Raw genomic sequence first — 26,856 nt, 5'->3', positions numbered from 1 at the left:
GCCTGGGGTGATGATTCTGCCTGGCATCTTGCTGGGTCCTGATGGACTACTGCATTAGGGGAGTGACTGGTAAGGTGTCTCCAGCCCATCCCAGACACGGGCTCTTCCCTGGGCCCCTTGAAACTACCCCGGGGACAGTCCCTTGTTCTCTCCTGCACACCTGCCTCCCCTTCCAGTGTGCCTGCTCTTTACCTCCCCCTCTTTCTCTGTCTCTCATTCTGTCTCTGTGTCTCTCTTTCACACTGTCTCTGTCTCTCTGTTTCTTTGGCCTGTCTCCATCTCTCAGTTGCTCTTGCATAGCCCGGATCTCCTTGCATTGTAGACAGGAAAGAGCTACCTGGCTGGGGCTCAGAACAGCTGGTGACTCAGCCCTGGAACTCTGAAAATATGGCCTTGTTAGGTTGTGACTGCTGGGGTTTTGTCCCCACAAAGAGGAGGACATAAGTTCAGGTCAGTCAGGTGAGCTGCCTTGAAGCAGGTGAGGGACAGGTGTGGGAGGAGCGGCCTGGGATAGAGAACAGAGGAGGGCTGGTGTGACAGTGAGTCCAGTGCACAGACAGTATGGAGCCATGGCCTGTCGGGGTGGGCTGAATATTGCTGTTCCCCTTCCTTGTGACCACAGCTTCCCCAAGCCCCACAGATGTGAGCTCATGCTGGCCATTTGTCAGGCAACCTGAGAACGCTTGTGAGGCTTGAGGGAGGGCTGAAACATCTCAGAGGTATGATGAGGAAAGAACATGGCAGACTCTGAAATAAAAAGGAAGTAGACAAGAGGAGAGCCCCTTGTTGAAATGCTGCTGCTGTCTGGCCTCCCAGAGCAGACAGGCACCCCAAAGTCGAGCTCTGTTGAAACTGGAAGTCAGGAAATCTGAATGTGTTGCATGCAGCCGAGGGGGAAACAAACATTTAGACACCCCAGGGGCTTCCTGCACTATCTGCATGTTCCTGCCTCCTGCAACTCACTGGCCATGTTCTCGCTTCCCCTGGCTCCATCAGGCCTCCGGCCTTTGTACCCACTGTTAGCTCTGCCTTCCTCCAGGAAGCCCCATGGCTTGTCCCAGGGTTCCTGATAAATACTGCTCATTGTCATACCACCGTACCTAGTATCAACCTTCTGAGTAGCTAGTGTGTGTGCACGCGCACGTGCGCGCGTGCGTGCGCGTGCACACTTGAGTATGAGGTTGGCCTTACCCAGAGCCTTGCAATCCTGTTAGTCTCTTTCCTGAAGCTTATGCTTATATGGCTGTACCACAGTTGAGCTTCCAGAGGGACGCATAGTCACCTGGTCAAGCCAGGCTCAGCAGTTCGTGAACTCAGAGTCTGGAATGCTCCTAAGCCAGCCCCACATCTTTTGGCCAGGATAGCTATCCATGACCATCTCTCTGATGAGGTCTTGGACTCATCTGTTTCCGCACTGTCCAGTCCTCAGCCCTGGGGTGGGCTTGTGGAAGTATTTCTGGTGACCAGCTGATGCCTCAGGCATCCAGGCCCAGGGAATCACCAGTTTGTCTATGCATTCTCTAGGGCTAAGCCCACAGGCCCTGGAAAGGGAACCATTAGCCTCCAGGAGCTGCAGGCAGGCAGAGGTTCAGGGTGGGGACGCGGACTGTTTATAGGAACAGTGGTGCCAAGGATGCCCCTGAGGACATTAGCGGTGGTGCTTGCAAGTGAGATGTCCCACAGCTGGGGCTAAGTGGGGGTCAGTGCCAAGATTAGTTGGATGCAGCTGGAAGAAAGTAGAGTTGGCTCCGGATTGAAGCTGTGGGTAAATATTGCCTACTCCAGCCTTACTGCCTTCTGAGAAAGAGAGCTCTAGGGTACCTAATATGGGCTGTTCTTGCTAGTTGCCCATGTCCTTTGGCTGGGAAGGGACAGCTGGGAGCCCCAGAGTCAAGGCCTCAAGCCATACCCAGGACCTGCCTGGATCAGGACATGGTCACCATACCTGCTGGCACCGTGGCCATACTTGATACCTCGTCTGTCCCACTTGCTTTTCTGCTTCTGCCCCGGGACAGAGCCTTTTAAAGGTTCACAACATTCACCCCACAGCAGCCCAATGTCCAATTCTGATGTCCTTGTCCCTTCTCCTCACTGAACCAAGCGGAGGCCAGCCCTTCCTCCAACAAACAGGTCCACAAGAGCAGATACTCCAGTGGAGTATGGCCATGGGCTTCCCCCTCGACTCCTCCGCTGAGCAGAGCTGAGCTGAGCTGAGATTTTGGTGAGCTCAGGATGGTTCAGAGACATCTGTGGACCTGCACTGAACAACTTGATAGGGTATACCACAGAGGAAACCCACAAGACACTCAAAAGCAAGGCTTCATTTTCAATCAGAAGGGTTTTGGCTGTGGGTGACAGACTTACGCCCCCTCTTGGCATGTTTAGAGAGGAAAACAAACCCCTTCAATGTACCGGGCTTGTGTCCTGTGCCCAGGTGTCTTCTGACGTACATCCTCGGTCAGCCCCTCTTTCCTAAGAGAGGCCAAACCCCATCCGGGAAGTTTTGCAAGCACCCTTGCAGAATTCAAAGACTTCCTCATTCTGTTAAGAGTAAAAGTCCAGTTGTTCTTCACAGAAACACACACACACACACACACACACACACACACACACACACACACACACACACACACATCACAATCTGAAAGTCTTCCCCTGACCCCAGAGCTCCAGACCTACTCTAAGTGACATAGACCTATCCAAGGTGTCATCAAAGCACTGTCCCTGATCACCCACAAGGCAATGGTGTCTCTGTGATACTGGAACTGCCTTTTCTCCATAAGGCCCTATTCTGTATCTGCCATTGAGCTCCAGAACAGAATTGCCATTAGAGGAGCAGAAGGGCCAGGCTTGGCTTCAGCTGAGCGTGGCCACCTCCTCTTGGAATTACTTCCAACAGGACCTGATGTCCTTAGCCTGTGTCTGAATGGACTGCTGGGTCATCGTATGACTTGATATAGGCTGCTGACTAGGGCTCACATCTCTCTTACTGGGAGGTCCCTTTAGCTACCAAGCTAACCTTCCAAAGCAGGGACACTGAAGAAATAAACTCTGTTGACCCTCAGTGGAGAACAGTTTCTGGGTTGATGTTGTAGATGCTTTTGGCTGGAGCTGCTTTGCCAGTTACTTCCTGGCAGTCTTGAACCTAGACTTCCTGTCCTGCATCACTTGGACAGGAAATCTGGTCCAGGTCCTTTGGTCAGCCCTGCCTGATGATCTCATCCATGAAGGAAGTATACTTGGTTGGGAAACCTGTCCTTGGCTATATACATGGGTGTCATCATGCCTTGGCTGCCTCATCTCCTGTGATCAGCAATTCAACCAGGCCTCTTGTGTTGTGGATGGCATGGTTGGAGATCAAGTCCCAGGCATGGCTGGAGATCAAGTCCCATGAATGGTGGGCCACAGTGGACCTCAGTATCATGGGATCCATGTGGGGCTAAAGCTCCTGTCTGAGCACACAGATTGGCAGCCCTGTCTTGGTCAGGTGATGCTTACTAGATGAAAGAAGCTGAGGGACAGCCGGGCAGTGGTGGTGCATGCCTTTAATCCCAGCACTCGGGAAGCAGAGCCAGGCAGATCTCTGTGAGTTCAAGGCCAGCCTAGTCTACAGAGCAAGATCCAGGACAGGCACCAAAGCTACACAAAGAAACCCAGTCTCAAAAAGAAAGAAGAAGAAGGAGGAGGAGGAGGAGGAGGAGGAGGAGGAGGAGGAGGAGGAGGAGGAGGAAGAAGAAAAGAAGAAGAAAAGAAGAAGAAAAGAAGAAGAAGAAGAAGAAGAAGAAGAAGAAGAAGAAGAAGAAGAAGAAGAAGAAGAAGAAGAAGAAGAAGAAGAAGAAGAAGAAGGGGGACTTCTGTCATCTAATCTACTAAGTCCCTACATCTCAAGCTCTTTGCCTCAGGAGCTTCCCTTTGTGTGAACCCCATTGGTCCCAGAGCCTGAGCTCTTGGTCACATCTCAGCTCACCTCAGCCTTTCCTCCATCCCCAAGTGCCCCCACTAGCATACCCTGGTGACCCCCAGAGCCTCCAGCATTCTCAACTACCTTGTAGGACTAAGAGTTGGGGGTTCTGCCTGAGGTCCTCAAGAGCCACCACATGTCAGGGCTATTCGGTCACCAATTAATGCCAGCACCTTGACATTTAGAGTCCTCACAGGAAACAGGAACATGGACATTCTGAATGTGTAGAAGGTGGCGGCTGCAGGGCTAGAGCAGGCCTGATCCTCCTGCTCCTCTGTCTTCTTTCGGCTGCTTCTTCCCTGCCTTAGCCCCCCCCCCCATCTCCATGAACACTTGGACCCTTCAGCACTCCTGAGAGGAGGCCACAGCAGGAAAGTCTTATATAGGGCTGGGGGTTCCTGAGGCTAGGTGAGGGGTACAGTTCGATGCAGGAAGACTCAGAGCCCTTGAGAGTGAGGGTTTTGCATGTCAGGTCTGGAATGCCTGCCCGCCACCGACTGGGCACCAAGCCTTGACAGTGGACCTGAGAACAAGGTACATTGTAGAGGGAGGAGGTCAAGACTATCTTCCACCTTTGTCCTCGGGGCAAGGACTCACAAAAATGGCAGGCGGCAGCGCTGCAGGAGACACAGCAAGATGTCAAGTCTGAACACGGCCTCGGCTGGCTTGTTTTCCTCACATGGCCTGTTTCTGCAGGATTGGTACCCAGGCACGTGGGTGCACACGTGTGCCTATGCATATGCTGTGCCTGTCGCCAAGTGCTCCACACAGACTAGGCATGTGACAGGGTGAAGAGTGACCCTTGGATCTAGGGGTCACAGGACCCCTCTGGGATGCAGTCAAGGACACCCCAGGCTCTGGCAGCAGGTGCCATCTGTGTAGACTCCTGTCCACACACACTACTTTCTTCCACTTCGCCTCACAATATTTTCTCAGACACACCAGACAAAGCCACTGGCCCAGCTGTCTTGACCTCTTGGAACCTTACTTCAGGCAGTGTGTGCTGTGATGCATGATGCACTGGGGTAGTCCCTGGGAGAAGGGCTGCCTGCTCCCGTCTACAATGTCCACTTTTGCTCTGGGCATGGCCACTCATAGAATCCTTAGCTACCCCCGACATACACACCCACACCTACGCCCACCCACAGTGGGTCATCATGTGCTCACACTCTGAAGCTGACAATGGCCACTTGCCTCCTTGTAGATCGAGTCCAGAAAGTTGTCCTCTAAAACAAGACGTGACAAAGAGAAGCCTGGATGTAAGAGCTGTGGTGAGACCTTCAACTCCATCACCAAGAGGAAGTATCGCTGCAAGCTGTGTGGCGAGGTGAGCGCGGGACAAAGGGGAGTGGATTGGACAGGGGCCAATCACTGAACCTTCACAGGTTCTAATGGGTGGGCAGCAGCCACTACTAGCATGCACTACTAGCATGTACTACTAGCATGCACTACTAACATGCACTACTAGCATGCACTACTAGTATACACTACTAGCATGTACTACTAGCATGTACTACTAGCATGCACTACTAGCATGCACTACTAGCATGTACTACTAGCATGAACTACTAGCATGCACTACTAGCATGCACTACTAGCATGCACTACTAGCATGTACTATTAGCATGCACTACTAGCATGTGCTACTAGCATGCACTACTAGTATGCACTACTAGCATGTACTACTAGCATGGGTGGTATGTACTTCTGGAGAGTCATCATGTGCACAGCTGGCGTGCTCTGTGAGCCGCATGGCAGCCCCTGCAAGGCTGCCTCCTCCAGACCCTGTATAACTTTTCTCATTGCTGTAACATGTGATACCTGGTAGAAACCAACTCAATAGAAGGCTTTGTTTTAGCTCACTATGTGCTATGAGGGCACACAATCCGTGACTATCAGGGGTATGAAGTACCTGGTCATGTTGTATCTGCAGTCAGGAAGCAGGAAGTGGACAGGAAGTGGGGTTGGGCTATCAAACATTAGGCCCTATCCTTCCCCTAGTGACTCACTTCCTCTAACAATGTTTTCTACACTCTTCCAAAACAGCACCAGACACCGAGTGTTCTCACATAGGAACCTGTAGGAGACATTTCACATTTAACCCAGAACGTTGTCCCCTACATATAGATGTTCTTGAGTGTGAACCTCTAAAGTAAAAGCTAATTTCTGGGTGGCTCTGATGTCTCACAACATTCCTTCCACCTGTAAAACTGCTAGCCTTGGAGCCTCAGTGCCCAAGCTGGGAGTGAGTAAGATGTAGTGTTTCTGTCCTGTGATAGAGAGGTGATGATAGTGTCCTTATGGAAGATGTTGAGGAGGCAGGAGAAGGTGGAAGGCTTGGCCATAATGGGAGTGCTCCAATGGTGAGGAAAGTCTGATGGGGCCATGCAATTAGGGGCCACCACTGACTGGTATCCCCCAGATATACCAGCTCCAATCCTACTCACTCAACCCCAAGGCCCATGCTCCTGAGGATGAGCAACTGAGCCATTAATTAATACTAAACTTCAAAGTATCCTTGAAGAAGGAAGTGATGGTTTAAATATTTTTAGACTTAGATATCAAAGTTGCATGTGGAGGAGGAGTTGAAGTGGGAGGAGAGAGAGAGAGAGAGAGAGAGAGAGAGAGAGAGAGAGAGAGAGAGAACTTTAGAAGATGTGAAAACTGGTGTTCTCTGATTTCACTTTTCATAAAATTTTACCATGTTGGCTGGGATGGGGAAAAGGAGGAATAAAAGAATGAATCTTTGGATGACCGATAGGTAGGTAGGTAGGTAGGTAGGTAGATAGATAGATAGATAGATAGATAGATAGGTAATAGGTGGGTGGGTGGGTGGATGGATGAATGGGCAGGTGATAGGTGTACAGTAGATGGTGGATAAATATCTAGATAATGGATGGGTAGATAGGATGGTAGATGGATGGTCAATGGATGGATAATGAATGCATTTTAGAAGGGTAGGTGAATAGATGGATGGGTGGTTGGATGAGTGGATGGGTGAGTTGATAGGTGAATGGTAGATGGATAGATAGACAGGTATGGATGGGTGGGTTGATAAGTGGATGGTGAAAACATGGTAGGTGGAGAGGAGGTTGGATGGGTGAGTGGATGAGTGCAAGAAGAATTTGGAGAGCACAAGATAGCCTATAGGCTGGTGCTCCAGTCCAAAATCATGGGTTTAAAGATGTCATCAAGACCAGGAGGAACATGGTGTTCCTGGCAGATTTGCAGTGGGTTGCAGTGATTGCATCTGAGGTAGGAGCACCTGGGAGACAACTGGAGTCTGTGGTCTCTATTAAAAGAGGAATGGGTGGGGTAGTGGTGGTGGAGTACGCCTTTAATCCCAGCACCCAGGAGGCAGAGGCAGGCAGATCTTTGTGAGTTTGAGGCCAGCCTGGTCTACAGAGTAAGTTCCAGGACAGCCAGTGTTATACAAAGAAACCCTGTCTCAAAACAAAAAACAAACAAACAAAAAGAATGGAAGAGTTGTGAGGAATGCTTTACCCAGAACCTGGGCTGCAGTTGAAGTGAAAGATCCCAGGCTGGCTGGTTAATGTGGAGTGTGGGGAGGGCCAGTATGTTCCAGGGTACTACCTGCATGGGATTGTCCAGTTAAAAAATGGAGGCAGGAGGTACCAGAGGCCATTCAGAGAGGGGTGAGCATCCAGGAAAACGCCCATGTTTCAAAGACTTGAATATGTTCAGACCAAATAATCCTTGCATTTAATTTGGCCACAAGAAAGCCAAGGTTTTTAATCCCAGCACTTGGGAGGCAGAGGCAGGCGGATCTCTGTGAGTTCGAGGCCAGCCTGGGCTACCAAGTGAGTTCCAGGAAAGGTGCAAAGGTACACAAAGAAACCCTGTCTCGAAAAACCAAAAAAAAAAAAAAAAAAAAAAGAAAGAAAGAAAGAAAGAAAGCCAAGGTTGGTGTGACCCAGGCAATGTCAGCCAAAGTGTAAAAATAACCAGGACAAAGGAAGAACGGAGTGCTGAAAGGAGGTGTGGTGGTCCTAAGACAGAAGAAACTCGTGCTTGGAGAAAGATTCAGCAGAGGAAGGGAGACCAAGGCAGAAGAGAGAAAGGACGCTCTAAGGAGCAGAGGGGTCTGCCAGTGACGGGGGGCGGGGCGGGGGGAGATGGGGTTCAGGAGTCCAGGGTCTCCCGTCGAATCCAGAGCTACTCAGTTCAGCTAGGCTGGCTGACCAGTGAGCTCCAAGCACCTGCCCATCTCTCTCCCCAGCTCTGGGATGGTTAGAGCCAAGCCACTACACTCAGCTTTTACATGGGCTGTGGAGATCTGAACTCAGGTCCTCATGATGGCACAGCAAACACTTTACTGACTGAGCCATGGTTTTGATGTGCAGGGCTTCTGAACTCTGGGTGGCCCTTGGAAGGCAAATGGGTCCTGGGCACCTAGGGAGACTAAAGTCACTCTCTGCCCTTAGATGTGGCTTCCAGCATCCCAGGACAAGCATTGCCCCCTCCCTCTACAGGTCTTTCCTCCTCATCTGCTCAGGATGCATGCATGGTCAAAGGCACCCTCTTGTCTTGCAGGTCATCTGTAGGAAGTGCTCCGAGTTCAAGGCTGAGAACAGTAAGCAAAGCCGTGTCTGCCGAGAGTGTTTCCTGGAAGAGCCCTTGGTCCCTGCAAGCCCTAGCTCTGAGACTCCCACTGAGCTCAAACAGAATGCAGAGGTGGGTGTCCCTGGTTCCTGGGACCAGGATGGATGCAGGGGGCATCTCAGTGTGGTCCACAGGTCTGTAATCAGGGAAAGCTGCTTGGAGTGTGTACATGTCTAAAGACTTCTCAGGACTAGTTAGGGCCAGGGCCTGGGAACCATTTGGACCTAGGAGTTAGATGGAGACGTGTCAGCTCCACTCTGGGCCTGATTGGAGGTACAGCATGAAACTGCCCCCAAATCTAGGCATGGAGGTTCATGGAGCAACTCCTTCACCTTAGGGCAGGTAGAGCCTTGGATGTGCTGCTGGTGGTTAATGATGGGGGGCGGGGTTGGGTGCCAGCTCCTCCTCCATTACTACCTCCTCTTTCTGAATGTGGCTGCTACTTTCCCAGCCTTTCTTCTTAAAGGACACAGCCCCTTTTATGGAGTAGCTGGACATCTCTGAAAAGGAAGCCTTTGTTTACCAGGAAAGATACATTCTCCTTTGTCTCCACTTGATGCATGCCATTGTGGTCTCCTGGGAGTTCTCTCAAATGTCAGTCTCCCTCCCAAAGATGGTGTGGGATGGTCCAAGAGGGCTAAGGTCAGCAACTGTCAAACACCTGCCACCCTGGCTGGTAGATGTGTCCAGGAAGCCAAGGGCATAAGACTCTTAAGGACTGAGGCTACAGCGGCCTTGAAGGTGAGGCTCTGGTCCCACCTGCTGATCGGCCTTCACTCTGCACTCTCAATCTGAAGATGTATTCTGGGAGTCCTGAGGATGTGGCCTAAGGCCTTGGAGGGGCACTGAGTCTTGGGTGGATCATCTCCAGCCAGAGGTATCAGAACCATGTTCATGTGGCTCAGGGGTCTTGTTTCCATGGTAGCACTAAAACACATCAGAAAGGAAGCAGGGTCCACAGAAGGTGTATGTGAGGTATGTGTGTACACATGTGTGACATGGAAAATACGTATGTATGTGGTGAGTCGGGGTATGTAGTCTGTGTAGGGTGGAGGGTATAATGTGTTTGGTCCATCCACCATGTGACCATACTCTTGTACTTACTATTGAACTTCCTCCATTTATTTATTTGTTTATTGTATTATGTAGCCCAGGCCAGCCTGAGACTTACAATCCTCCTGCCTCAGCCTCCCAAGTGCTGAGATTATAAGCACAGAGCACCATGCCTGGCTTCCCCTTGATACTTTGATGTTGTCCTGATTTGGAATGGTTTCCTAAGAAGGCCTGGCTCCAAACCTACTTGAGACCACATACACCCACCCACTGGCCTCCAGTGACCCTTAGAACCATAGAAAGCTAGCCTCAGCCTGTATCCAGGCCATGTCTCTGTGGTCACCTCCTTCCAAACACGGGCCCTGGGCCAAGCCCAGACTCCTCAGGTGAAACTACCACCAACCTATTGTTCTGTCTCCAGAAGCCTCCCTCTGTGGAGCCTCGGCCCAGCCTCCTCTGCAGCACTCTGCGTCTGTCAGACAATGGTACAACCTGGCGTGAAGTGTGGGCGGACATCCCTGAGTCAGATCCTCAGGTGCTAGACCTGCTGGCAGGCAGCCAGGTATGTGTTCCGTCCTTATTCATGCCCAGGGCTATGTGCTGTGAGATGTTCTCTGCTGCCACAGTGCACAGCCTCAAGCCTGAAGTGCCCACAGCAGGTCTGGGCCACTTCTTTGACCCCTCCAGTCATGTGACCTGGGCCTCCACTTCTCCCAATGCCCAGAATAACCCTCTGCTCCCCTCTCATGGAAGACGGGTTCCTGTAATGTCAAAATCCCAAAGACAGCCAGAGTGGGAGCGGACATAGTCAAGGGACGCAGAGGCTGGACCCTCCTCCCCACACATATTCATTCACTCACCCCTTCGTTCATTCCGACGTCTTCTGGGCAGATGCATGAGCATCTGCTGGGCACTGCTGAGCCTTGTCCTGCTGCTCTCAACCCCCATTGCTAAGTCACAGGAGTTGTCCTGCTTCACCTACCTGGGACAGGGGTTCTGAGGGAAGCCATGGATCTGGGGAGGTCTGTTGAAATGGACAGAACCTCCTCCCAGCCACCTGAAAGCCTGTCGGGCAGCCTGTCTGCAGTTGTCCTGGTGACAGGCTGCACTATGTGGGCCTGGGCATGGTGGCCTGCTTGGGTGGCCGCCGGTGTGAGCTGAAGGGCCCACTGACCCTCTGTCTTTCCTGCAGGCCGGCAGACTGCTGCATACCATCCCTCTCTCTGGCTGTACTGTAACGGTGCCCGAGCCTGAGGAGGGGCTGGAGGCAGGGTGTGTGTGGAAGCTGCATCGGGGCCCACAGACCTGGTGGCTGAGCGCCCCCTCCACACAGCTGCAGCAGTGTTGGCTGGAAGTCCTGAGCACCGCTGCCCGTGGGGACACATCTGGGGACAGACCAGGTGCCTCGCAGCCCCGAGCCTCGGCAAGCACCGACACTCCATGATCAGGGCCTCCTGCTGTCCTTTCCATGATTGTGTGCGCCCTGTGTTCTTCTTGGGTGACCTTAGAAGTCACATGAAGGAATGAAGGACTCCTGGGACCGCTGCAGACGGACTGATGGCCCAGAGAAGAGTAGCAGCGGGCCCTAGATCACTCCACAAGTCTTAGACATGAGTTGGGCTTTGGGCTCCAGCCCCGGCATTGTGGTCAGAGCAGAGGAGAATGGCCACTACAAAGCAAAAGTCATCTCAGCCCTCAAAAGCACAAGGAGGCCAGGGGGGCACCCCCCAGCCGTGATCACGACTAACCTGATGTGATATCACTCTAGGAAAGGCAGAGGTGTCTGACCTGGCCTTTGTCCATCTATCCACTGTGTGAGGCGGACCACGACCTGAGTGCCACTCCTCTGAGCTCCACACCTACACTCTGCTCTCCCCTGAAGCACTGCCCATCTACTATCCCTGCTGAGCGCTTGAAGGGAAAGGAGCAAGGGCCCTTCTCATCCTGCCATTCCCATACAGCCACACTCAGAGACTGTGAGGAGGCCGGCCCTCACCCCTGTGTGGCAGGTTGGTGAGATTTCAGACTGGCCCCTCTAGGGGCAGGTGCCATGCTCGCCAATATAAATAAATGCTGGCCATCAGTCTCAGGACCTTCAAATGCACTCTTCACAGGATTCCCCTAAGCCAGGTGGCTAGCAGAGGGATGGTGGGCAAAGGTGACAAAATGGCATGGGCCACACTCTTATCTGGGAGAGCAGTTCTGTATCCCAGATGCTGTGGGGAGTGGGTGAGCAGCTAAGCCTACGGCAGGGTGAGGATGCTAGCAGTCAAGTTGTGGGGTTGTGACGAAGGTCATGGGGTTCAGGGGGTTGTTGCCTCTGGAGGAGTAGGAAATCTAGAGAACAGTGATGGAGTTTCGGTCCTTCAGGATTCCAGCACACTAGCATCAGCACAGCACTGTGTGGGGACAGCTGGGCAGGCATAAGAGCAACTACCTAGTGAGGTGAGGGGATGCAGAGCCAGAAATGGGTGCAGGTTATAGGGAACACTGGGAAGCTAGGATGAGGTGGGGCCTCAGGTGAGACGGGGGCTCAGGTAAGGTAGGATGGGGTAAAAGTAAAGTGGGCTGGAGCAGAAGTGAGGTGGACGGGGCAGAGGTAAGATGTGTGGGGCAGGGGTGAGATGGGCAGGATACAAGGGTACAGGTGAAGTGTCAGAGCACAGCTGAACCTATGCAAGAGCCAGCTAGACTGGGCATGGCTGCCTGGGGATTGGTTGCAAACACCTGGTCCTCTGCTTGGCACTCACCATGCTGAGCTGAATGGTCCCACTTCACCCGGAGGAAACAGCAAAACAAACAGAACACTTGCACACTTGGAGGAAGGAGGCCGGGGTCTTTTAGCTCCTACTCAAGGGAATGCAGTGAAGTCCTTGCCCAGTTCTGGATGGGGCAGTGGTGAAGGTGGTCCAGGTGGAAAACCGATCGAAGGAGGCGCCTTCCTTGGCTCAGCACACTCGTGGTGGACGTTCCAGATGGCCACAGCCTTCATGCTCTGCCCATCTTCTGCTGCTTCCTCCTGCTCACAGACGTTCTGGCCTTTGCAGTTCAAGGATTCCAAGTGCCTATCCTCTGAAGAACCAGAGCCTGAGGAGGATGCCTCTGTGGATCCTGCCCCAGCTTGCGGTTTGGGAGCCCCTGGAGCTTCCTGAGCAGAAAGGTGTATAACTTACTTTTCTTGTTGCTGGGACAACATATTGGACGAGCACCTTACAGAAGACAGGGTTTGTTTGGCTCACAGTTTGAGGGCACAGTCCGTCACGATGGGGAAAACAGGCTGCGGGAGCGCTGGCTGCATTCTGTCCAGTCAGGGAGCAGGAAGGGATGAACTGGGGTCCTACCCACTTTCTCCTTTTTATTTATTCCTAAGCCGGGGAATGTTGCTGTTCACATTCGGGGTGGGTTTTCTCTTCTCAATTAAACCTTTCTGGAAAGGACCCTAATGACATGGCCGGAATTTTGTCATCTTAGTGATTCTGAATCCTACCAGGCTGGCAACACCAACCATCCCAAGTCCACTCCTTTGCCAATTTGACACTCAAAGCCATCACTTTTAAACCTTAACATTCTACCCTTGGAAGCCTTATTCATTTATTATTTATTATTATTCATTTCATAAAGCATTTACAAACTTCCCAATTTCAAATTTTTCCCAAGGTATAAGCACAGAGTCTCTGCTGAGTCTCAGGTAATCTCTTAACTTCAAGGCCCTGTGAAATAAAAAATAATACAAGTTATATACTTCTAATACGCAATGACACAGAATAAGTGTTCCCATTTCAAAAGTGAGGATTGGGGCATGGGAAGGAGACTCAACAGTTAAGAGCACTTGCTGCTCTTACAGAGGACCATAGTTCAGTTTCCAGCACCCCCTCAGGTGGTTCACAGTTACCTGTAGCTTCAGCTCCCGGGGACCTGATGCCCTCTTTTGGCCTCTGTAGGTACCCACATGCATGTGAAAAGACATGTGCACAAATAAAACAAGTCTTCAAAACTGGGGGTTAGAGGCACAACTAAGACTGAATCAAAGCAAAGCTATCACCCAGCAAGCTAAACACCAAGTCTTGACCCAGCACATGGCACAGTGGCACCATCTAGGCTCCCACAGCCTTGGGTATCCCCTCCTCTCCACTTCTGCTTCCTGCAGCCCACACAGCCTGTCTTTTTGTTCAGTTCCACCCCATACCTGCAGCTTTCCTCAAGAGGCATCTCATAGTCCCGGCGCCTTCAACATCCTAGAGTTGCAACTCAGGGCTCCGCCTTCACAGTTTCACACAGTGGTCTTTCAAATCTCTTTGAAGAGAATCTGACCACATCAGACATTGTCTGGCCACAGCTGCTGTCTAGGACTTTAGCGCAAGCCTACCAAACGCTGAAACTCTTGCATCTTGCATGCCTACAACCAGCACTAAGTTCTGCTTCTGGCTCCTCTCTACCCCAGCTGCGGTGGCTGTGTGTACCAGGGTGGTCTAATCAGAGGAGACACTTCTCTAGGTTTGTTTTCAAGCAGGAAACCTCAGTGGCATTCACGGGCCAGGCTCTCTCCTTTCAAACGGATTTGTGGTCTACAAGTTGGAGCCCTCCATGGGTGGGCTCTTGAGGTTCAGGGTGCCTTCCCCATTGTCCTGGTGATGAGCTGAGGTTTCTCTTTAAGTGCGTTAATGTCTTTAACAGGGACAGCTGCATTCACAGCAAGGCCTCCCGTGGACTTTGCACTCCCTCCCACTCTTTTGCTCACTCAGCTGCACACTTTCCATATCTTCCTGCTCCAGTTTCTGCTTTGTTTCCTGTAGACTTAGAAGAGCAAACAGTGACCAGAGGCCGAATGCTATCCTGTCTTGAAACATCCTCCACCAAGCAAATTAGTCTTTGAGTTCAGCCTCACTCAAGTTTTTGGAACATGGACAGACTTCAGGCAGATTCTTTGTGAGAATATCACACACATGACCTGTAGCCCAGTTCCCATAGAGAGAGTCCTTGTTCCCCTCTGAAACCTCATGAACCAGGCCCTCACAGTTTCTCTCCACATTCTGGTCCTCTAAACTCCCACCAGAATGGCCCATTAAGCTCTATTTACAGGAGAATTCTAGGGCTTCTCTAGCCTGCAGTTCTGAATTCCGACATTCCCTTTCCTCTTGCCAGCTTATTCTAAAGGCCCAAGAACCACATGGTCAGGTTTCTCACAGAATAGCCCTGCTCCTTGGTACCAATTTTCTGTCATTTATTTTTTCCTTTGCTCAAAAGCAACTAGAGGAAGGAAGGGCTTTTTTTCCCCCTCACAGTGAGAGGATAAGGTCCTTCAGGGTAGGGGAGACATGGCATCAGGAGCATGAGGCAGCTGGTCACATGGCATCCACAGTCAGGCCACAGAGCGCTGAGTGCTGCTGCTTGCTCAGTTTGATGTTTTTCTTTAGTCCTGGACCCCATGTTGTAGGATAGTACCACCCTCATTCGGGGTGGGCCCTCCCTGCTCAGTTCTCCCTGGAAACTCCCTCACAGACAGGCACATGTTTGTCTTCTTGGTGATTACAAGGTTCAGGACGACATCCTCTCTGCGCCTGTGTGGTCTCTGGGGTTTGGACATTAAGCACCCATTGCTCCAAGACCTTTCTTGCTGCCCTTTAGCAACCAGTCCAGGCACTGGGTGTCCAGGGAAGGGAGAAGCTCACCTTTGTCTCTGGACAGGTCTTAGGGGCATGGCGGGAAGAAGTCTGGGCCCAGACAGCAGTCGAGACAGCTGCTGTATGGTGATTCCATGGCTAGATCCTTCAGTGGCTGCCCTGAACTGTCTTCCTTGCGGAGTTCTCCATGGGCACGGGTGAGGCCAGATGTCCGTGGGTGGGGTCTAAGCCTGTCTACCTTCTCAGCACTGCCGGGAAGTCCTCCCACAATGCTCCTCCCATCCTCATCTATCACCATAGGTGGAGCATTCCTGGGGAGGAGACTGAGAGAGAGGATCCACCCAGGCCACAGGCCCTTCTCCCAGCCCTGGGCTCCACCTCTGGTTGCCGGGGTGTCATGATGCCAGGGCTGCAGGTCTTGGTGTTAAGGTGGGAGGCCGTACACCAGGGCAGACTACGGGAAAGCAGTAGCCTCCGCCAACATCCTACACATTCCAGGCGTCCTTGGCCCACCCAGCCCGTGGGTGTCTGAGTTGGGTGCCTGCTCTCAGATGGGAGTTCTAACCCAGCCTCCAGCAATCCTCCAGAAATCTATTTCTTAACCACCGGGACAAGGTGTGGTCACACAGCAATCCCACATCACTGACCAACCTCTCAGTTCACCTTTGGATCCTGAGGACTTCCAGCCCTCTTCCTGCTGGGCCATAGGAAACACATACTCAGAGGCTGTCCTGGGTAGGAACATTCCCAGAGGTCTCTGAGGATGGTACCCACCCTCTCTGCCGTCTTTGCTCCCCCTGTGCTTACAAAGCCAAGGATATGCTGTCCAGAGATTGGACTCACCCATCTCTGACCAGCTGGGGCAAGACTCAGGACTACAGGAGACTGTGCCAACAGGTGATACAGGAACATAAACCATCTCAGAGAAACATTAGAGGCAGGGAATGCGTCACAGCAGCTCTTAATTCTGGGAAAGTCAAGGGTATGCTAAGAAGTGGGCTACCCACTCTGCATCCATGACATGGACAGGACTAGCAAGTACCCAGTTCCTTCAGTCCCAGGGATTGGCTCAGGGTGGCACTGTGAGCCAAGATGAGGGTACTGTGACATGGGAGGAGCAAGCTACCCATGACATAAGTTCAGGTCATTTTGGAGCCAGAAGAAAGAAGCTCTCACTGAATTCCAAACAGAAGCAAGGAAGACAGACTGAGCTCTGATTGCACCTCAGGCAGAGATACCCTGGACTAATTGATCTCCATTAGACCTCCTACAAACAGGTGAGCTGCCCACACAGCAGCAGCCATCAGGGCCTAATGATATCTGTTAGACTCTCTCATCTTGTCCACGTCATCTCCCGCACCTAGAACCCAGGTTCACAGCACTCCAGTGAGGGGTGGGACCCTTCTTCTCCTGCCAGGGTCACACCTGCCCTCCAGGAAGCTTGGTCTTCGGGGTCCCATCAACCCACACAAACACTGCAGCCCTTTCCTCATGAATCTCCATCCCAAACAGGAGCTCAGCTTTCCTTTCTTTATCAAAACTCAAAAGATGTAAATTATTGCCCCTTTTGACAAAAAGCAACTCCTGTCTCCAAAAAACAACTAGAAAACTATTGACAACCCCAAAGCCCACCGGTTTCTAGGGGAGATAGCTTCTCATCTCAAAGCAGCCACCTCCAAGAGTCAGGGAGGCTCTGAGTCCTCTGTCCTTGCAGAGCCTCATGGGAAAGCTTCTGTCCTTCCCCACCTACAGAGGAGGACCCTGTTGCTCCTTCCAGGAGCAGACCCTGCAATATGGGTTTGGGCTCAAGGAATTTATCTGGAAGGCAATTAAGGGGCAAGGCTGAGAAGGACCAGCGCTAACACAGGTGTAAAGTGTTGAAAGGTGCCCTTTGACTCCTGGAACCCCAGATGAAGTCACTGCTGTGATTTGTGAGGTGTGGGGCTTCAGCCAGGCCCAGGGTGGTTGGGGATACTTGGACCAGAACGGCAAAAAGACAAAGTTTATTACAGAGCCCAGAGAGTAGCGCATCTCACAGGGCCAGAGGGAAGAAGAGAGCATTTGGGACTCGTGTCTTTGCCGGGGCCCACAGTGCTGTAGAGGCGAGTCTCCTGAAACACTAGATGGGCTCATCAGAAGGTCTCGTAGGGCTAAGTGCCAGGGACTCAGGGGAGGCTGTCACATTTGGGTCAAAACACCTGACAAGGGCAAGTTAAAGGAGGAAGGTTTATTTTGACTCGCGCTTTGAGGGCACAGCCTGTCATGGTGGGGAAGCTGTGGCAGCCGGAGCGATGAAGGTCGGTGCTTAGCTCACTTTCTCCTTTTTATTGAGTTCAGGACCCCAGGCCATGGGATGGTGTGACTGACATTTGGAGTGGACGAATCAGAGATGTGTTCCAAGGGTGATTCCTCACCTAGTCAAGCTGACAGTGGGGATGGACCACGGCAACTGTCAGGGCCAGCGAAGTGGCCGAGGGGCCTTATCTGTCTAAAGGAGGAACCGAGGGGGGAATGCCTCCAAAGATGCAGGTCCCATTGTCTGAGCCCGGACGGGGCAAAGGATAGCTACCAACATGGGGGGCCGGGGCTATAGCTTAGTTGGTAGAGTTCTTGTGTCATAAACCAGATGACTGTGCCAGTAACCCCAACAGCACTCAGGAAGCAGAGGCAGGAGGATAAGACATCCAAAGCTGGTCTCTATTGTGTAACAGATTCAAGGCTAGGCTGGGCTACATATATTAGAGAAAGAGAATGAGTGAGAGAGAGAGAGAGAAAGAGAGACAGACAGACAGACAGACAGAAGCCATACTGATTAGAAAGATCCTTAAATCCAATGGTTTGTGTGTTTTTCTTTCTTTCTTTCTTTCTTTCTTTCCTTCTTTCTTTCTTTCTTTCTTTCTTTCTTTCTTTCTTTCTTTCTTTCTTTCTTTCTTCCTTTCTTTCTTTTTTTTTTTTTTGTTGTTGTTTTTTGTTTTTTGAGACAGGGTTTCTCTGTGTAGCTTTGCGCCTTTCCTGGAACTAGCTTTGGAGACCAGGCTGGCCTCGAACTCACAGAGATCTGCCTGCCTCTGCCTCCCGAGTGCTGGGATTAAAGGCATGCACCACCACCACCCAGCATTTTTTTTTTAAGATTTATTTATTATGTATACAGCATTCTGTCTGCATGTACACTTACAGACCAGAAGAGGGCGCCAGATCTCATTGCAGATGGTTACGAGCCACCATGTGGTTGGGGGGAATTGAACTCAGAACCTCTGGAAGAGCAGTCAATGTTCTTAACCACTGAGCCATTCTCCAGCGGTTTGTGTTTTTAAAAAAAAAAAAATAAAAAAAAAATCATGGCCCTACTGCAGCCAGGGTCTGTGTTGATGTCTGGCTCTTGTTACCACCAAGGGCCGTGTGGATGCCCAGGGTCAGGTCAGCTACCTGAGTCCATGCTGGTGTCCAAGGGCCATGCTGCAGCTGGAGCCATACAGATTTCAGTGGCCTGCACTGCTACCCAATGCCATGGTGACATCCAGGCCAGAGCTGCAGCTGAGGGCCATGTCTGGGTCTGGGTCTCTATTGCAGCCAGGGTCTATGTTGATGTCCGAGGCTTCTGTTACCATCAAAGGCCATGTACACGCTTGAGGTCTGGGGCTTCAATAGTGTCTGAGGGCCATGCTGCTGCTGGGGCCATGCCCATCTGAGTGACCTGCACTGCCACATGAGGCAATGGTGACATTCAGACCCAGCTGCTGCCAAGGACCATGTCTGGGTCCGTGGTCCTACTGTGGGTGGGGTCTGTGTTGAAGTTCAAGGCCACAGTGTTGGGGCCACAACCTGTGGCCTTGTTGGTATCCGGGGCCATGCTGCCACCACAGCCATCCTGATCTGAATGGACAGTGCTTCTACCCGGAGCCAGGATGTCGTCTGGGCCTGAGCTGCTGCCGAGGGCCATATCTAGGTCCATGGTCCAGCTGCAATGGGGATCTATGTTGATGTCTGTGGCCTGTGTAGCCTCAGGGGGCTGAAGGAACAATGCATGATGAAATCAGAGGGTCACGCTGAGCCAGCCCTGCCTCTCACCGGACACTGCAGCAAAAGAGCTGGCCCTGCACTCAGGAGAGACGGCCCCACCCCTTGCCACAGTCAAGGGAAAACCGACCCTGGTGGCTGGGACTGACCAGTTCAGCTACTACCCTGGCCCACAGCTGGGCCTTGGGTTGGCCCACTCTAACATCTACCCCATCTAGGACCTGCTGGAACTCCTGAAGGAACTGGTCCTGTGGAACGGTACCTGCAGGATCTCCATGACTCAGGGTGGCCACGGGAGATCCCAGAGGAGTTCGGGTGAGGATCCAGTGAGGATGGCGTACCAGAAACCAGAGGCCTTGAACCAGACCAGTGACACATTGCAATGAACATTTGCAAGTAAAGCTGAAAGGACAAAAGTAGACCGGGTGACACACAGCTCCCAGTGCCACCAGGACTAATGAAGACGGGTTGGAGAGGCGGGAAAAATGGAGACACGAAGAGGTTTTTTTTTTTTTAAAGTTTTCTTTTGGGGGGTGCTACAGGGGTGAGGGGAGGATATGGGGGGACTGGAAGGTGAGCAGAATTAGAGTGCATGATGTGAAATTCCCAAAGAATCAATATAGAAATTAAGTTTAAAAAAAGAGGTCACGTTGAAATATAGAAGGGAGACCATTGGACAGCAGAAGCAAAGAGTGGCGTGATGGGGCCACAAGCCAAGGACCACGGAGGGTTTCATGGAGTCAACAGAAACTAGGAAGACACAGGAAGAATCATTCCCAAAGGTTTCCGAGCGTGCCCAAGCAGAGGCCTCAATGTTAGACTTGTGGCCTCTATGGGAAAGAGTAAGCTCCCATGATGCTAAGCGTCAATTTTGGTAATGGGGCACAGCAGCTCTACACACTGCTGTTGATTGTGTTACAAGCGTGTGTGGGGGCAGGGGTGATGTGTTACTGTCACAAGTACTTGAGAGTGTGAGCGTAGCTTGGGGGCTGGGTGGTGTTGGAGGCCAGGAGAATATCAAGGGGTGCTATAATAATGTGGACATCGGTAATTCCCTCAAAAGCTCACTTATTGAAGAAGGCCTAGTCCTCAGTACGGTGACAAGGGCGGGACCTTTAAGAGGTAGATCCTGGTGGGAGGTCTTTACCTCACTGGGGCATCTCCTGGGAAAAGACTATGGGACCCAGTCTCTCTGCTTTGAGAAGTAACCTCTTCCCAGTGGTTCTCAACCTGTGGGTTGTGACCCCTTTGTTGTTCAAATGACCCCTTTCACATCAGTCACATATCAGATATCCTGCAAATCAGATATTTACAATTCATAACAGTAGGAAAATTACAGCTACGAAGTAGCAACAAAATAAGTTAATGCTTTGGAGTCACCATAATATAAGGAAATATATTAGAGGGTCTCAGCATTAGGAAGATTGAGAACCACTACCTCCTCCAGTGTACACACTTACCATCAGTCTTCCCAAGAGCTAGGCTGATGCAGACATCATGTCCTTGAATCTCCAGAGTTGAATGAACCTCTCTCTCTTCTTCATAAAATTCACATACTTTGGATTTTTTTCTTTTTCATATAACAAGACAAAATGCACTAATACAAGGAGCTTAGAAACTCCTAGAGCTATGGCTTGAAGGTTGTGGCCGAATGACCTGCCCCCTTTAAGTCTCTGGTATTTGAATATTTGGTCTCCACTTAGTGGCTGTTTGTGGAAGATTAGGAGGTTAAGGCCTTGCTGGAGGAAGTACGTCACTTTGAGGTTTCAAAAGACTCATGCCATTCCCTGTGTCCTCCTGCCTCCTACCTGTGGATCAAGATGTGAGCTCTCAGCTGTTCCTGCTGCCACTCACACCTTTGCTCCGCCCTCATGGACTCTGACCCTCTGAAACCAGAAGCCCAATTAAACACTCTTTTATAAGTTGCCTTGGTCATGGTGTTTTGTCACAACAACAGAAAAGCAACTAAGATAAATGTGTGTCCCCAACAGTGTGTTGGAGATTTAACAACAGTTTCAACTGTGTTGAGACCTTGAATTCCAGCACTCAAGAGGCAGATGTGAAGTAAGGCCCTCCCCTTCCCCCATGTGATTTGTTAACCACTTTGCCATGCAGGTAGAAGGTCCTTGTCAGATGCCAGTACCTGAGTGCTGACTTTCAAGTCTCCAGAGCCATGAGAACTACACCACCATTTAATAAATTACCTAGCTTGTGTTATTCTGTTACAGTAACACAAAATGGACTAAGAAACACACCAATTGCCTTCAAGTGATTCTTGTAGCCAAATGGCCAAAACTGCATTTAAAAGTATTCAATATCCTTAGCCATTGGGAAAACTGAAATTAAAACTTTGTGATAGCTCCTCACTCTAATTAGAATGGCCATCACCAATAAATCTGATAACAAAAGTTAGACAGGATGTGGAGAGAAAGGAACTCATTCATTTTGGTAATTGGTGCCAATTAATATATCCCTTGTAGAAATCGGTTTGGATATTTCTCCAAAAATTAAAAATAGAACTACCATATAACCCAGCTATTCCACCCCTGGGCATATACCCAGAGAACTACATACCATATCATAGAGATATTTGTACCTCGTGTTTATTGCTGCCCTTTTCACTACAACAGAGAACTGGAACCAACCTGATTGTCCGTCAACAGATTAATGGACAATGAGAATTTGATAATACATATAAAGTGGAAAATACTATTCAGCTCTAAATAAAAGTGAAATCACAAAATTTTCAGGAAAATGGATGGATAATATTAAGCAAAGTTACACAATCTCAGAAAGGAAAATGTGTGTTCTCCTTCATATGCAGAACCCAGCCAGATATGTATATATATACAAATGTACATGTGTGCACAGTATAATAGGAAGATAAGAGAATAAGAAAGCCTAGATATTAGAGGTGAAGAAGAACAGTGTAGATAAGGGACACAAGTTACTAAAGAGGATAAAAAGCTAATGATTTTTCCAATTCTAACTTTGTCATTGATTTTTGTTTGTTTTCATGGTGGATAAGTGTATAAAAACACACTCATACTGAAAGTGTAAAATCCAGTGCAACACTTGCAGCTTCAGAATGGCTGTTCTAACTGCATAGAGATTTGCTGAGTCTTTGGATCAGGTTAATTTTGTTGAGTGATTTTTTTTGTTACTTTTTAATACTTATGTTTAAGGTTTTTTTAAGGGTTAAGAAGTGATTGCTGTAGAAATGTGGACATTTATTTTAAAGTGTTTCTGGTGAGGACTCAGAAGAATCGAGAAAGCTCTTGGACACATCTGCCTTGAACAGAATGTTAACAGAAATGCCGACATGTGTGGAGCCTGCAGGGCCCTAGAAGGAATGTAACATGTGCTGGCTGTCCTGAAGGTGCTTTCTAGAGTGGTGGAAAGCTGGGCGGAGTTAAGTGCTGGGCGGGAGGAAAGCAGAACTCATTAGCAGTGAAGTTGGACATCTAACCAAGGAATGCGTGCTTCAGGCAAGGTGTGGATGATGTGGCCTAGGTTCTCCTGGCTGCTTGTAGTAATCGCTGAGCAGTAAGTAATCACACTAATGTGTGACAAAACTTCATGGGGAGATGTCTACTCCCCACAGACAGGGATCCCACGACAGACCACCAAAGTCCAACTTAGTGAACCAATGAGTTTTATTGGGGTCACTTACTGGAGAAGAAATGACTCAAAGGCAGCTGCATCACCAAGGCCCACCCCAGCATGGGTGACAGTTCACAAAAGCTGGGAACCTGGAGCACACTGCAGGGGACTTCAGGAGGTTGGAGAGTGTCTTTTCCAAGTGACTGGTCCAAACTTCTTCCAGGCAGCTCGCCGGTCTCAGAGTCTTGGCAGCTCCTCTAAGAGTCTTCTTTGGAGCTTGGCTTCCTTAGAGCTGAAGGGGGGACTCTCAGCTTTCACTGCCTACTCTGGCAGGCAGAGGTCTGGTGAATCTGATCAGTTTCATGGACTTCCTGAAGCCATTTTGAGTTGTGTATCTACCTGCTTGAGGAGCTTCCCTGCAGGATGGAATGTTTCCATCTCAGAGGAAATGGTTGGACAAGAGAGAGACAAGTTGAGTGACTGGGTGGGTCCACAGCCTGTCCAGATTGCTAAAATTAGGAAATGCCTTGTTGAGAAAGGGTGGCGCACGCCTTTAATGCCACCACTGGGGAGTCAGAGGCAGGCAGATCTCTGTGAGTTTGAAGCCAGCCTAGTCTACAGAGTGAGATCCAGGACAGCCAGAGCTGCACAAAGAAACCCTGTCTTGGGGTAAAAAAGAAAAAAGAAAGAAAAGAGAAAGAGTGGTCTGAACACAATGCTGAATGTGTTGGCCATTACTTGTTGAGGAAATGAGGGTGTGGCCCGTGAGTAATGGTTCATCTCAGAGTCCGAGAACAGAGAGGAGATCTAGAAATATCTAGAGGCAGAGGCTCTTGCCGGAGGGTGTCCATGAGTTACTCGGGACACTGACAGGTTTCCTGAGACTGTCACAACAGGAGAAACATGGCTAGCTTGGACTGGGAGGCATAGATGGGTGAGGTGAACAAGCCAGAGCTGGGAGGGCTGCAGAGGCAAGCTGGGAAAGCAGGCCAGTGGCTGCCAGTGAGCGGGCCACTACCATGGGCTCAGGGGACAGAGCATCAGGCCATGGGAGATTGGTCCAAGACCGTAACTCCTAGTGGAACTTGTTGCTGGGGTTCAGATTTACCTTGGACCAAATTACTCTCCAATCATCATCTCTTCTACGACTACAACAAAATACCCAAGGTAGTTAACTTAGGAGGAATCAAAGGCTATTTTGGCCCACCGTTTTGGAGCATCTGGGATGAGCTGAGCTGTGTTGTTCAGGGCAGATCCTCACTGGTGCTTCAGGTCTTGGTGGAGTGGGAGATCTTCAAGTAAGTACCAGGGTCAGAGTCATTCTTATGTGCCCATTTGGATGATCCCTGGCCAGTCTTAGAGGATATTGAGACACCCTTCTGGAATTCCTACCCTGGAGGAGTCAAGAATCACCACCCCTCCCCCAGAAGGAGAGGAACTTACAGGCCCCTCCCCGCACTGTGATGTAGCCACTAGTCATGCGCCTATGCTCCTGTAAGTAAACCCTAAGAAAACTCACTGGGTCACAAAAAAGAGTCCCTTCACCCGAGTGCTTGGTACCCTACAAACTGTCCCTCCTTTTCACTGAGACCTGGAGAAAGCGACAGGAGACCCCAAAGGGTGGAGGCTTACCCAGGGCCCCCAGAGGCCAGGCCCAGCAGAGACAGGAAGAGTCAGAACTGAGGCCCAGGAACCCCACAGTTGCTAAAGACTAAGCAGCTGCTGCTCTAGTATGTGTGAGGGCATCATGGGGGAGGGAGGGAGGGAGGGAGGGGAGGAGGGAGGGAGGGAGGGAGGGGAGGAGGGAGGGCCGGGCTGTCACACTTGTCTGGAGCCCAGGCCCTAGAGGCCTGCCCTTCTCACTGTGTGGGTGCTAGGTATCAAAGAAGCTTAATGGGCCCCTGAGTCTTAAGCCTCTGGTCACCCTGGAGCTCCCAGGTCACCTTCTTACCACCCAGCTTATCTGGGAGCTGCCTCCTGCTAAGGAGAACACTACACTGCCTCTGGAAAGCTATGCGCGAAGGGAACGCTTCAGATCGCCATAATGAGGCTAATCCTAGCAGCCAAGTGACCGTGGGCCACGTGGATCCTTCTCTGAGCCTTGGTTTCCCCATTTGTAGAGGGAATATCATCTCATACCTTTCCTTCCTCCCGCCCCCTCCTCCCTCTCCCTCCCTCCCCGTCTTCCTCCCCCCCCCCCTTTCCCCCTTCCTTCCCCCTCCTTCCCTTCCTCCCTTTCCTGTTTCTTTTACTTCTGGCTTTAGTTTTCATTTTGGTGGTTTTTAAAAAATATTTATTTATTCATTATATATACAGTATTCTGTCCACATACATGCCTGCAGGCCAGATGAGGGCACAGACTGAACTACAGAGGGTTGTGAACCACCATGTGGTTGCTGGGAACCGAACCCAGGAGCTCTGGAAGAGCAGACAGTGCTCCTGACCCCTGAGCCATCTCTCCAGTCCCTCATTTTGGTTTTTGAGACAAGGTCGCAGGTACAGGCTGGCCTAGATCTCCTTATCCTCCTGCCTCCACCTCCCAAGTGTTGGGTTACGGGTGTGGGCCACCATGATCAACTAGCCCATGTCTTTTCTGACAGCTACGAAGCACAAAGGCCTTGGGTGTGTTTGAGATTGTTTACGAGTATGAAGCTTTGACAAATATCCGTTATCTGGAACTGGAGTTATGGTTCAGCAATTGAGAGCACTTGTGCTCTATTCCAGAGGACCTGAGTCTGGTTTCCAACGCACGTACATCAGGCGGCTCACCACTGCCTGTGACTCCAGCTTCCAGGGATCTGGTGCTGTCTTCTGGATTCTCTACAGACATTTTTTTTTTATTCCCTCCCTCCCCCTCTTCGAGTATTTGTTTCCTGGTTTTGGGTTTTTTTTGTTTGTTTGTTTGTTTGTTTTCGAGACAGGGTTTCTCTGTGTAGCTTTGCACCTTTCCTGGAACTCACGCTGTAGCCCAGGCTGGCCTCGAACTCACAAAGATCTGCCTAGCTCTGCCTCCCGAGTGCTGGGATTAAAGGCGTGCGCCACCACCGCCCGGCTTATTTCCTGTTTTTTATTTTAATTTAGCGTGTGTGTGTGTGTGTGTGTGTGTGTGTGTGTGTGTGTGTGTGTGTCTGTGTGAAGACAGAGGGTCACTCTGTGGAGTTGGTATTCTCCTTCCACCTTTGGTAGATTCTGGGGGCCCAACTCAGGTTGCCAGGCCCGCAGAGCAGGCACCTTTACCCACTGAGCCCTGCTAGTCCTATTTCCTGTTTTCTGACAAGACAATACATTCACTCATTGTAGTAAATTCAGAAAATACAGGGAAGAGTAAGAACGCCAGAGGAGAGAATGCCTGAAACTTCCTGCCCAACAGCAGCCAGGTGTGAAGGGGGAGAAGCAGCTTCCTAATAGACAGGCCTGGTAGATGGCAGGTGATCAGCAGTTGCCCCCCTACACGCACACATATCCTCACGGTGTCTCCAAGCCATCGTTTCTGAGTCTGGGGTTGGTGCTAGTTGTTGGCAAGCTGGCTCAATTGCCAGGTAGGACTGCCCAGTGGTCATGAACCAGGCACAGCCCACACCACTCATCTCCTTCCCTAACCTGCCATCAGGAAGCTGACCCTAGCGGTTCCTTCCCATGGAAGGCTCCAAAGGGCCGGGCAGAAAACATTTTAAGGGACATTCTAGTTTTCCCTAGCATCTAGCTTGTTGGAGGTACAAATTTGGGTTATTTAAAAATCCCTTTTATGCTTAAGGGAAGTTCCTTGTCTGTGTATCCTGCATATTGGGCGTTAACAGCTTAGATGCAAGATTGTAAAACATGGGTAGCGAACTTCTGCCCTCCGGGGTTCTCCCATCGTGCTGTAAGCCTGTATTTAAGACCTCCTCCCTCCTTCAATAAACGGCATTTGGCATCCAAAAAAATAAATAAATAAACACCACACCTATGGTCTGTAAAAAAAATAAAAATAAAAAAATA

At 50.5% G+C, this 26,856-nt stretch overlaps 1 protein-coding gene and 1 long non-coding RNA gene across 8 annotated transcripts in view; one reads left to right on the top strand and one right to left on the bottom strand.

The window, feature by feature from the left end:
- Fgd3 (FYVE, RhoGEF and PH domain containing 3) overlaps positions 1 to 13,080 on the top strand; it is a 62,456-nt gene extending 49,376 nt beyond the window's left edge. For all 7 annotated transcript variants that reach the window (XM_042278446.2, XM_015985912.3, XM_015985913.3 and 4 more), the window contains 4 exons: positions 5,166 to 5,288; positions 8,516 to 8,656; positions 10,059 to 10,199; positions 10,830 to 13,080. In XM_042278446.2, the coding sequence (XP_042134380.1) occupies positions 5,166 to 5,288; positions 8,516 to 8,656; positions 10,059 to 10,199; positions 10,830 to 11,081 (657 nt within the window). In that variant the 3' untranslated portion in view covers positions 11,082 to 13,080. The remainder of the gene's footprint in view (positions 1 to 5,165; positions 5,289 to 8,515; positions 8,657 to 10,058; positions 10,200 to 10,829) is intronic.
- Positions 13,081 to 13,218: 138 nt separating this feature from the next.
- LOC121829616 (uncharacterized) lies at positions 13,219 to 14,849 on the bottom strand. Its single transcript, XR_006072621.2, has 2 exons — positions 13,824 to 14,849; positions 13,219 to 13,347 (listed from the first exon to the last, which is right to left on the bottom strand). It is a non-coding gene; the product is annotated as an uncharacterized LOC121829616 (long non-coding RNA).
- Positions 14,850 to 26,856: the final 12,007 nt, after the last annotated feature.

Source organism: Peromyscus maniculatus, chromosome 5, assembly GCF_049852395.1.
Source record: "Peromyscus maniculatus bairdii isolate BWxNUB_F1_BW_parent chromosome 5, HU_Pman_BW_mat_3.1, whole genome shotgun sequence".
NCBI lineage: Eukaryota > Metazoa > Chordata > Mammalia > Rodentia > Cricetidae > Peromyscus > Peromyscus maniculatus.
The sequence above is the reverse complement of the archived record's forward strand: the minus strand, read 5'-3'. Positions and strand labels throughout refer to the sequence as shown.